Source organism: Pempheris klunzingeri, chromosome 21, assembly GCF_042242105.1.
Source record: "Pempheris klunzingeri isolate RE-2024b chromosome 21, fPemKlu1.hap1, whole genome shotgun sequence".
Lineage (NCBI taxonomy): Eukaryota > Metazoa > Chordata > Actinopteri > Acropomatiformes > Pempheridae > Pempheris > Pempheris klunzingeri.
In genome coordinates this window covers 21,692,426-21,705,067 of record NC_092032.1, presented here as the reverse complement: position 1 = coordinate 21,705,067, position 12,642 = coordinate 21,692,426, and the positions used below count along the sequence as shown (strand labels likewise).

At 43.9% G+C, this 12,642-nt stretch overlaps 1 protein-coding gene across 1 annotated transcript in view; it reads left to right on the top strand.

Annotated features, from left to right (window-relative positions):
• The first annotated feature begins 5,787 nt into the window (after positions 1 to 5,787).
• The window catches only part of sugct (succinyl-CoA:glutarate-CoA transferase), a 75,476-nt gene continuing 68,621 nt past the window's right edge, over positions 5,788 to 12,642 (top strand). The window contains exons 1-6 of the mRNA XM_070852828.1: positions 5,788 to 5,931; positions 8,168 to 8,216; positions 8,290 to 8,363; positions 9,449 to 9,534; positions 9,916 to 9,966; positions 10,484 to 10,604. Of these exons, the coding sequence (XP_070708929.1) occupies positions 5,799 to 5,931; positions 8,168 to 8,216; positions 8,290 to 8,363; positions 9,449 to 9,534; positions 9,916 to 9,966; positions 10,484 to 10,604 (514 nt within the window). The 5' untranslated portion in view covers positions 5,788 to 5,798. The remainder of the gene's footprint in view (positions 5,932 to 8,167; positions 8,217 to 8,289; positions 8,364 to 9,448; positions 9,535 to 9,915; positions 9,967 to 10,483; positions 10,605 to 12,642) is intronic.

Sequence of the window (12,642 nt, the reverse complement as noted above, 5' to 3'; positions counted from 1 at the left end):
CATTTGACTTTCGGTGCATTGAACACACGCGACTCTTGGTGAGGCGAGACGAGGCGTTCGAGGAGCGTCAGGCGTTTGGCCGTGCGGGAGAGAAACAACACTGACTAATAATAATGCGGAAAAGATGGAAGCGCTGAGAGGAGATAAAACAATTGGTCAAAATAATACTGCTCATGAACCACAGATCACCTCAATACACCAGAAATACCTCAGAAGACTTTTGTACGTGTCAAAGTTCTGTTTCTATATTTTATTAGTTGCTTTGACGACTTGTAGTCACATAATATTTTATTGTGAGTTTTTTATTCGTTGTTTTTTTGCTTTTCTCTGGATTTTACATTTTGATTAGAGAGGTTAATTTTTTTTACATGAAATCTCCAAACTGTTTGAAGAAGCTACCAGGTTACAGCGAGACTCGAACCTCCACGTTGTAAATAGTTATTAAAGTGTGTCTGGTTTTTGTTTTTAGACTGAACTGAACTGCCGATATCATAAAGCACCTGGACTGAGCTGAACTACTCTCATCATCCCGTCCTCGTCTCCTCTCCACTTGTGTCCTCCCTCCTTTCCTTTCTCCTGCTACCTCTTCTCGCATCCTTTCCTCTTCTTGTGTTATCGTTTCCTTCCTCCTCCTTTAGTAAATTCCCTTTTCCTCCCTCCACTCCTTCCTCTGTCCTTCTTGCTCCACTTCTTTGTTTCATCAAAGTTTTTGGACGTCGTTGGTCTTGTGTCTTTGTTTGACTTCATCTCTGGAGCTTCCTTCCTCGTCTTCACTTCTCCTTTCTGTACTTCCTCTGAATGTAGAAGCTCCTCTTGTCCTAAATGTCACCCCACGGTTTTTCTGGACCAAAAATGCATTTAGAGAATCTGATTCAGACGGTGACCTTTGCAGCTGAGTGAAGCGGTCGGGAAGTCTGGGGCCGTGGTTCTCTGCCGGGAAAAGGTGGATAGCCCCCTTTGGGTTGGGAGTGAGTTGCTGCCCCAAGTGGGGGAGTTTAAGTATCTGGGGTCTTGTTCTCAGTGAGGGTAAGATGGAGCAGGCCTGATGGACAGGCGGGTTGGTGCGGCGTCAGCAGTAATGGGGGCGCTGTACCGGTCCGTTGTGGTGAAGAGGGAGCTGAGCCGGAAGGAGAAGCTCTTGATTTACCGGTCGATCTACGTTCCAACCCTCACCGATGGTCATGAGCTCTGGGTCGTGTCCGAAAGAACGAGATCACAGATACAAGCGGCTGAAATGAGTTTCCTCGGTAGGATGTCTGGGCTCAGCCTTAGAGAGAGGGTGAGGAGCTCTGAGGGTGAGGAGCTCTGAGGGTGAGGAGCTCGAGGTAGACCTTAGAGGTTTTCCGGGCATGCCCCTCTGGGAGGAGCCCCCAGAGCAGACCCAGAACCTGCTGGAGGGACTACATCTCACGGCTGGCCTGGGAACGCCTCGGGATCCCCCGGGGGGTGCTGGGAGAAGGGCGTCCTGCTTAACCTGTTGCCAAGGCGACCCGACCTCAGATAAGCGGAAGATAATAGATGGATGATTCAGACGAAAGGAAACGACACCTTCTTGGCCCACGTTAAATTACGTGTGACACAAATCTGAGAATTGCAATAATTTAAATAACTGAATCAGTTCTCTAAATGTATTTTTGTACCCACATCCAGGGCTGATCATAACCTTCTCAGACGATGCTGACGAACAAATAAACTGACAGACCGACTCAGATCCAGGTGTTTCCAGGTGTTTTCAGGAACATATTACCTCATTAAAGCCACACGGGCTGAAACAGTGCGCTAGGAAGGAATCGGCGATGGAGGGAAGACTCGTTATTGTTCAGGTTCCAGGATGAGAAACACGGCGTCATTTTCACATGCGTGGATTCGTAACCAAAACCCAAAACCTGTCGTTTACATCGAGATCTAAAACGAATGTGTCACACAGCAGGAGGGGCTGTTAGCACTGTTAGCATTGTTAGCATCCCACACAGAAACCAGTGGAAAAACGGGCTGTGCCGATGTATTGAATGCTAACAATGCTAAAGTGCCAACACAGCAGATTTTAACCCCCCAACCCCAAAGTGTGACACTCAGACTGAAGAAGAAAATAACAAATATATGAATGTTCTTTCGATTCATGTCAATAAAACCTTTTTTAGCTCGTCTTGTTAGCATTGCGTTGGCTAACACATCACTCTCGTATAGGAACTTAAAGAGTCACTGCTAACTACATAACGTCACAGTGACTAACTAAAACTACAGCGAGCTAAAACGGGTTATCGGTGTGCAAAGAGACACGATGGGTGAAAGTCAACATGGCGGCACCTCCGGGCTTCCACTTCCTAAACGAAAAGCTGTCGTCGCCTGAGTCCTCCTGCTCACGCTGGCTGTTTTAGCCGACAGCGGTTGGGAAAACGACCACAGAGACAAAATCTGTTGCAGTTTGTTTTTTACCATCTAATTGTGTTTCAATGGGAGCCCCAAAATCCCCAAAAGATATTTAGGTTTTACGCTTAATGGCCACTTTTTAGTCGACTCAAATCAGACTCCATCAGGTTCATTTTCACCCCCAGATGCCATTTGGTCATTTTGGTGCAGGTGTGAACACCAAAACAACCACGACGAGGCCGTTTGCCTGGTTGTTACCACAGTTATGACCAAAGCATGCATGGGTTTCCTCTCTGTGTGAAGAGCCACGTTCTGTCTGAGGTTTCTTCCTGTTAAAGGGGAGTTTTTTCATTGTCTCCTGGTTCTTGCCCATGTGAGGATTCTTCAATCTCTGATTTAAAGAGTTTGACTTTGTGTCTTGAGAAAAGATTTGTGATAAATTGGAACTATATAGATAAAGATTGATTGATTTTTAGGACTTCGGGGCTCCTTATTTTAATAAACATCCGACTTTTTAGATATTTCGTTTTTAAAAACCTTCTTCAGAACGAAAGCCAGCTGCAGCAGGATGAAAGTGATAATTATTCTGGGTAATAAATGTAAAGGGACAGATTGAGAACGTGTGGTTGGTTCATCCAGCTGCGCAGGAGGACACAGCGAGCAGCGTTTCGCGGCATTTCAAATTAAAAGTCCCCATTCAAAGGCTTTGTGTTTCGCTAATTGTGCAAGTGATGCTTCCACTTTTGTGGCCAGTCAAGTGCCTGGACAGACAAATTGGCGAGCGACCAACGAGCTTGTTGATTTCTCCTGAACATCTAGAAACCTTTGTTGTTTTAGTAGCCGTGGGCCATCGCGGCAGAAGGACGTTTAACAGCTGGTTACTCCTGTGTGAAGCCTTGCTCACAGTGGACCCCTTGACTTTGAGCTTTCCGCCTCTTTTTGTGCCTCTTGTTGAGTTTTAACCCTCAGTGGAGTTTTTCAGGGCTGATGCGTCCACATGTTAAACACTTACAACACTTTATTCACAAGTATCAACCTTGTGGTTCCACTTTCCCAACAAGAGGTGTTTGAAATCAGGTAAATGTTTGGTTTCCAATCCAAAGAAACTCATGTGACATCTGATTCAGGGCTTTTATTGGCTGGAGGAGCCGCGAGGGGTTTCCCAGGCATGTTGTCAAGGGGTCATCGTGAGCAAAGCTGTTGCCGTTTGTGATGAACGGAGGAGTCACGTGACTCTTTCTCGTCCTGGACAGACGGGTGTGTAGAGATGGCCGCCCCCTGAAAATGATGTGCAGCTTCTCAACCAACGGCGATTTAACCTTTATCGTCCATCTGAATGATCCCCGACCACAAAACCCTGCTCAGAAAAGCTCAACTGTTTTGCTCCAAAACCAAAAGATAATAATTCGCTCTCACGACGGTCTCAGGTGATTCAAAGGTGACGTTCACGTTCGAGGAGTGAAACCACTAACTTTTGGCATTTAGAGTAAATATGAGCTACAAACTCATCGACCTGTAAAAACTGTAAACATCCAGTTAATTAAGTTGTTGCACATCAATAATCTGCGTTCAGCCTGATGATTGATGACTTTATTGCTTCGTCTTGTTCGTGAACGATAAAGCTCACGACAAAATAAAACCAGACCTGAAAAATAACTTTAAAAAAAAAGCTCTTTAAGGACTTCAGGGACTCTGAAACACACTTTAGCTCGAACCGAGAGGCGGCCATCTTTACAAACCCTCATTGTGATGATGATGATGGTGATGATGATGATGATGGTGTGAAATGTAAATCTTGTACCTTATGTTTCACTGTTGTAGCTCAACTGTAGAACACAGAGATAAACTACTGAATTAATAACAAATATGCTATAAAAAAGAAAACTGGTTTTCATTACTGTAAAAAAACAAAACAAAAAAAAAAAAACCAACCCTGTCTTTTGGACGGAAGAAGTGCGGGAAAAGCTGTTTTTGATTATTATATATGAATATATATGTACGTACACAGCAGGTGAAAGAAATACGCCCTGACAGGTGACATTTAAGAAAATAAAAGCCCCCTTTCCCAGGTACCGCCCATCCTGTTGTAACGTTCAAAGGTCCCGGTGGGAATTTTTAAAAAATTTATTTTCTTAATTTTGAGAAGCAACGATCGCTGTAACATAGAAGTTTGATTTACAGTCCTGATGAAAAGCCCCTTGGTAGGAACTTTCTTTTTTTAACTGTGGTGGTTTGTAGAGAAAAACTCAGCATCCAGATGTGGAGCTGCTGTTAGATCTGCGTAGGAAACACAAGGTGTGTGTGTGTGTGTGTGTGTGTGTGTGATCTATTTTCATAAATCTATTGTAAATCTCTATTTCTATCTTCCTCTCTACAAAAACCAGTGCCAGGATCATTATTGTATGAATGAATGTAGATCTAGTCCTCACACACACACACACACAGTCACACACACACACACACACACACACACACACACACACAGTCACACACACACACACACACACTCACACATACACACTAAGTGTTTCAGAAAACTAGAATAAAAATCGCTGTAGAAAAAAAAGGGTTATTTCAATTTGATCTTTTTGTATATGGAAATAAATAATAAATCCTGTCAAATCGTTTTACAGACGTCTGTTGTGTTTTCTTTTCTTCCTTTAAAGTAAATTTATCAAAAAGAAAAAGTCGTTTCTTTCATTACACGAAGAAAGAAGAGTATGAAAAGTGATGACATTTGACACTTTCTGCTTGCCGTACTTGGAAAATGTATGGAAAACCAAAAGGGACACAATTTGCCTAAATTTTCTTGCCGTCTGAAGTAATTTTAAATGCCGCAGCGCATCTTGACATTTAAACTCCTACAGGCATCATATAAACACCGGACTTCAACTTCATCTTATTCTTGTTGTAAACAGATTAAAAACATTTTGGTCAAAAAGTTCAATTTGAGAATTGCGTGGTCCCTGCTTCTATTTATTTATTGTTCATTGTCCCTTATCGTTATTGTACAGCACTTTGGTAACCTTGTGGTTTTTTACATGTCTTATATAAATAAAGTGGATTGATTGGAAAAAGGTTACAAAAAAAGTTTGTTGTGACATTAATTGAATATTTTCAGCAAGATTTATATAATTACAGAGGAAAATATTTATTTAGTCTTACATTGTTTGGTCTTTTGAACCTTTAACCTTTGGTATTAAAGAAGGTTGTCTTATTTTTTAGCCGTTTATTAACGTCATGTGGTGTTTATAATCATTTCAGACACTTTGGAAATTGAGAAGAATTATGACCATTTTGGCTTTCCTTAAAAAGACAGAGAGTGAGCCATCCGAGGAGCACCTGAACGCAGCACAAACCCTGACCCTTATTTTGAAAAGCCAACCCGGAAGAGCGGGGACATTAGCTTGGTGCTAACAGGTGGGAAGATGTCGACGGCTGTCAGGCTGCTTCTCGGCCGCTTCTCGGCTCCTTTCCCGCTCGGTTTCTCTCCGCAGCCCCGGAGGAGCCTCCCGGTGCGGCGCCCCTTCGGAGGACGGCGGCTGTGTCACGCGCAGACAGGTAACGGGTGTCACCCGGAGCTAAAGCTAGCAGGCTAACGTTAGCCTCCGCTGCTAGACTGAGTTCAGTCACTGCACACACCTGAACTCCAGAGAGCTCAGCAGGCAGGTTAGGAAGATGAATTTAAGTAAAGTTAAAGATGAATAAGTGACATATTAACATAGAAACCTTCAGAAAAACAAGTTTAAATCTACAAGTTTAAAAGTTTAATGTTATTTCATGACTTAAAGTTGCTGAAATGATGGAAATATTTGAAAAGAAAGTGGAAAAAACAAAAAAAGAAAAGGTTTAGATGGTAAACTGGTCAACGAATGAGGAAACAGCTTTTTAATCTCTAAATATGTAACTAAACATGTAATGACTTAAGCTGCTATTAGTTAGAATCAATATATTAATATTTACTTTATTGATATTTAAATAGTGTTTCTGCTTAATGCTGGAGCCAAAGTACTGAAACATGCTTTACTTTAACTTCTACTCAGATCTGATCAGTTTAATATTAGATTTCATAACAATATAACTGTGAAACGTCGTGTCTGATGATGCAGCGTGTAATTCTATTTTTATTTATTTATCCTCTTGTCATTAATCAGAATCAGAATCAGAGTTCCTTTAATAATCCTCAGGGGGAAACTGCTTTTAGTTACACACAGCTCCAAAAGAATAAGAATAGACTTCAAACACAACAGTGAATCAGGTGAGTCCAGAGTCCAGAGTCCTCTCCTCTCTGGTGGAACAGTTCCAGTACTGGGTGAAGGTGGGCAGTGCCTTTACCATGGTGACATGGTTGAAGACAGAGACAGCAGTGAGTGCACTCAGGTGTAGAGTCTGTACCTGGGCTGTGGTGGAGTGGATGACATCACACGAGAAGGAGGAATGTAAACAGTCACCATGACAACATGTGAAAACTCCCGTGGCAGATAATATGGACGCAGACCAACAGCAGACAGTTCAATGTCCGGGCTGCAGATGAGCTCCTTGATAGTAACATGAGCAGGACTGCCCCACCTGTTGTTCACCAGAACGGCCCCCCTCCTCTCCGCTCACCGCTCCTGGTGCAGTCCCTGTCGGCACGAACAGTTTGGAAGCCACCGATGGAAACATCGTGGTGGGGAATGTCCTGATGCAGCCATGTCTCCGTAAAGCACACCAGACTACACTCCTGGTGCTCCATCTGACTCCTGGCTAACGCTGTTAGCTCCTCCATCTTGTTTACCAGCGATCTCACGTTGCCCATAGTAACGATGGGGAGACAGGGTTTATGTTTCTTTTCCTCCAAACGCCTCCGTTGACTCCCTCTGGTTTCTCTCCTCCGCTGGTTCTTCTTTCCTCTGCAACCTCGGTGTGTTTTCCTCCACAATTCTTCTGGAATTTGTGAAGATCTCGTGGTCAAGATGCCAGCAGGTTTCAGAGCGATCAGCTGCTCACTCGTGAAGCCAAAACGGCTACCAACGACTACCAACGGCTACCAACGGCCACCCGGCAGAGTTAAAGTAGTTCTTTCACAGCAAAAAGACGACAAGAGCTCTCTCCACCAGCATGTATTGGAGAGGGAACGTCTTAAAAACATATTACAAGCAAAAAAAGTAAAACAAATAATTGAAAAGATAGTTAAAAGTAATAAAAAATAAGAAAACGAACAGGAGCAGTCGTAACAGGCTGCATATACTTCCACACATGCGCACTGGAACAATCGATCAATCAATTAGTCGATTAATCGCTTTGTTGATTGACTGAAAACTAGTCTGATAATCGTTTTAAGTCCTTTTTCGAGATGAAATTCCTAAAACGTGACTGTTCCGGGATCTCAAAGGAGAAAATGTTCTGCTTTTCGTGGTTTTTCATTCACATAAGTTGAATATTTTTGATTCATCTGGTCGTCATGGACACTTTTTATTTATTTCCTCTTAAATACAAACACTTTTCTGTCCGTGCAGAAACAGACATGCAGAACATCTCTTAAGACTTCAGATTGTCTGTAGTTTGCTTCTTGAACACATTAGTTTTTGCTGGACAGTATTGTTGATATTTATCTCTTTATTTAACGGCATTCAAGTGAAAGACGGCATTCATTCTTTCTGTGTAAGTGACAAATAAAGGAAACTGAACTGAATTAGAAATTAATCAATAAAAAGCAACAAGAAAAAGCGTAAATTTCCAGTTAATGGCATTTTTATCTCTTTAGAGAAGATCAGAGTTATCGTCTCTCCGTTTGTCTGACTCTCCGTCCCAACAGGAGACGACCTCCGACCACTGGGGGGCGTCAGAGTGCTGGACCTGACGAGGTGAGCAGTTTTTCTGGTCAGGTTTCATGTCGTTTAACTTTTAAATGAGACTCGTTCAATAAAATGTGTGCAGAGTTCTGGCGGGTCCCTTCGCCACCATGATCCTGGGAGACCTGGGAGCAGAGGTGATCAAAGTGGAGCGACCAGGTGAGTCCGCGTTGTCTATCTACCTCAGGAGGCCGTTTGAGCAGAAGCATCGCCTCAGAAAGGTGACACTGACACATCAGGTGGATATTTTACACCTTAAGACCACACCGTGGCCTGACGTACGTTTCATACTCGTCTTTTCCTTTACGGCGTTGCCATGGCGCCTGCAGGTTGCCTGTAACGAGTGTGCAGATGTGGTTTAAGCACATTCTGCCCTGCGTTGTTCTACGTTGTCTAAATTATGAAATGTACCTTTAAAACATACTTGCGTTGCCTAGTTACGAGAGTTGGGAGGCTCACCTGCTGTCAGTGGAAGTACATCGTTCAGCTCTGCTCTTCCTTTATACTTAAATAACAGGATTCTTACCAGTCAATGCTTCAAGGTCCGCTTCTTTGCTGATGATACTGTTTTATATATCCCAGAATCCACCCAGACCAGCCCAGACCAGACCCTGACCCTGACCTGCCCTCAGTCTGCCTTTGATTCTTTCTAAACAGCACTCCTTAATCATAAACTAGTTTTAAATGCAGATTAAAGGACTCAGTACACGGTATTCTCCACCTCCACCTGTGACTCCGACCATCCTGCCATTAAAACATACCCATATCGCACCTGACGAGACAGCAGACTATCATTCAAGAGTTTAAACATCAAACCAGGCTTCTTGTTTAGGATTAAAGGACGTCTGTAAAACTACGGTGCAATCAACCTTCACGTCTGTCTCCTTGGACATTTTAAAGAATTATTATCTGATTCCTGTAACTCTTTTTATCTGTCTGCTTCTTTAATTCTTGTTTTTCTGTATTGTGTCGTTCTCTTGTGACTATTAAATGAATAAAACAAAGAAAGATGCTTTTCTAAGATGTTATTAACGACCTTCAGAGTTATTCCACCTCCTTCCTGGTGGCTGTTTTTTCTCTGGTATGATTTTTAACTTTTTATTTTTTTGGAATAATATTTTTATTTAATTCTAATAAACAAAACAAAATAGATATATAAATAGATATGTACATATATACATACATACCTACGTACACACACCTCTATACATAGAAGCAGCCTGACTGTGTGTGTTGTTGAACAGGTGCAGGTGACGACACCAGAGCCTGGGGTCCTCCGTTTGTCGGCCCTGAGAGCGCCTACTTCCTGAGCGTCAACCGCAACAAACAGGTGTGTGTGTGTGTGTGTGTGTGTGTGTGTGTGTGTGTGTGTGCGTGTGTGTGTGCGTGCGTGCGTGCGTGCGTGCGTGCGTGCGTGCGTGCGTGCGTGCGTGCGTGCGTGCGTGCGTGCGTGCGTGCGTGCGTGTGTGCTGTGAACTCCACATCAGACTGAACTCAGGCGTTTCCTGCTGTGACGTTCAGACGCTGGTTGGGTGAAATGATGCCGATCTTGTGGACATCAGCTCTCTGTGAGCTCCCTGCAGCTCCGTCGGTGTTGGCTGAGGGTGGACAGAGTTTAGGGACACGAAGCTCAGAGGGTTGAAGGGATGAAACCTGTAGAAGCTTTACCGTGTTGATAAGGAGCCTCTGCTGACGCTTCGTCTGATTTCAGAGTATTTCTGTGGACCTGAAACATCCCAGAGGAGCGACCGTCATCCAGGAGGTACGACTCTATGACTAAATGTTTTGTTCTGAATCGACTTCAACATTAGGATTTCTGGTGATTCTACTTTCTTACCTGTGGACCACAGGAAACAGTTGAATCCTACAACTACGTAAACGTAGAGCAGCATTACTAAAAAAGCCAGAAAGGTTTTGAAGTAAACTTAAACTGCTACGTGAAGTCATGGAGCTTGTGCTATAAGGTGTGAAGGTTAGCTAACACTTAGCTTCGTCTGAACTGCTGAGGAGTTAGTTCAGTGTCTGTACACCTGGAGATGAGTGAGCTGGGACACAGTTCTCCATCCATGTCCCGCTCACGTTTCCCCTAAACTACCACCGTAGAGGAAAAAATTCTAATACTTTAGTGAGTCTTTTTAGTTTGTCCCATCTGAGAGAATTAAACTAAAACAGGCTGAAAGGGAAGAATAAATCAGCATTATTAAGACGTCAACTTGTTCTAAGTGTGTGTGTGTGTGTGTGTGTGTGTGTGTGTGTGTGTGTGTGTGTGTGTGTGTCAGCTTGCAGGAGTGTGTGACGTGCTGGTAGAAAACTACCTACCAGGGAAGCTTCATCAGATGGGTTTAGGACACGAGCAGCTGAGCAGAGTGAACCCACAGCTCATCTACTGCTCCATATCAGGTACGCATGAGACAGAACCTCAGCGCTCTGATGGAGTACAGGTGTTCAGGCCCCTCCCCTCCCCACCAAAGGGATCTGTGGTGTTCGTGTTTCGCTCCAAAAGGTAGAAAACCTACAACACCCAGAATGCACTGCACCGCTGTCCTCTCCAGCTGGAGGCCTCTTCCTGCTCCAGACGCCGTAACCCCTCTGGCTCATATCAGCAGAGTTCAACTAGTATTTTAATGGCAGCATCAATGTTCATTTGACAGAAACACAACAAACAGTTAATCCTCTTCAGTTAGAGAATAAGAACATCAGCACTATTAGTCAGTTTATACTAACAGGACATTACACAGCACACTGTTGAATCTGTCTGGCAGAAATCCCAGCATGCACTTCTACATCTGGTAGCCTTTAGCAGTATGGAGTCCTGCATGCTTATTTCTTACCCACAATCCTCTTGGCGGTGGACGGCAGCAGCCTCTCATGTTTTATTAAACTGCTAAAGCAAATGGACGGATGTTTGAGCGCGACACTAATGACTCTAATGACTCTAATGACTCTAATGTGTCTGAGAGTCTCCACATTCACGTTTATTGGAAGTAAGTTTAGGAATTTGCCTCAGTATGTTGGTGTGTAATGAAGAAACATGCATGTATTCTATAAAATAAAGACCTTTGCAGCACAGAACGTGAGGGAAAAGGGAGGAGCCTGCACACGAAGCAGTCTGATAGAGCTCAGGTTGTACAAGCAGCCTGTAGTTCCTCCTCTGAGCCGCTAGATGTCGCTGGACTCCACAGTGAGGACGAACGGTGCTGCTCTTCCCTCTGACGGCTCAGCTTCCTCTCTGCAGGCCGAGAAGCGAAGCTCCTTCAGGCTCTGAGTGGGAGCGCTGCACTGTGAGGCCCCCGGCAGCGTCTGCCGTGTGGCGGCTTCCTCCTGTTTTCATGGGGTTTGTAGTTTGTAGATTAATTTCCTGCACATCAGCAAAGTGCCTCACCTCTCTGAGGTCATGAGCTTGTTCCTCTCTTCGGTTCGGCTCTCTGCAGTCGAGGGTGAGCACCGTCGTGTGATGGTTCTGGACCAGCACGAAGCCACGTCAGGACACTTTGGTTCTACCTGTACCTGCCTTTAAAGGTGCTACGACACCAACACCCAGCCCCCCCCCCCCCCCCTCCTCTAACTGAACAGCACTGTGGAGACCTTCAGGTTTTTGGGATCCATAATCTTCCCAGGACCTGAAGTGGTCTTAAAGGGGCCCAGCGGAGGATGAACGTCCTGCGCTGGAGCGAAGGGGATGTTATTTATCAGCTGACAGTGGTCGTCATCACCCTGTCGGACGTTTTTGGACTGTTTTGGTGTCGAGGTGCACAAGTTGGCCAAAGATCCGCCAACTTTTAACCTAATCTTGCTGGATGCTGCTCGTCTCCCGGCACACCTGCTGTTGTCCTGCATGTTGGGAGGAATCCACATGAAAATCGAGACTGGTTCTCGGAGCCTCTTCGGCTATACAACCTGTGGTGAGAGGCACAGGTGCTTCTGTGGAAACAGTTTGAGTCTCCAGGATGAGGAGACTCTCACCTGCTCTTTAAGTTTATAGCTTCTGCATTCTGACCTCCTGACACAAGCGTTGTATTGACACGCCTGCTGTTCAATATGTAATAATAATATTAGCTTCTGCAGACACATCGGCTCTTTACACCAGGTGTGTGTTGGAAAGAAGATTATCTCACCCAGTAGTTTTGGTGCCTAAACCTAACCAGCCTGCCACGGGAAATATATGATTATGAAAATGAACCCAGATACAAATGGAGGTTTTTCTAATTGGGAATATTGTTTGATGAAGATTACAGGCTGGAATTATTATTATCATCATGAATGATTATATATTTGATATTTGTTCTTAATGCTCTTTAATATCTGGTTCCTTGAAAGACTATCTAAGTAAGTAAAGAGTAAAATCAGCTTGAAAATATCTCAAATTGCAAATAATAATATTATTATTAAAACCATAGATAGACATTTGATAACTTTGATCTCATTTGATTCCTTAAAC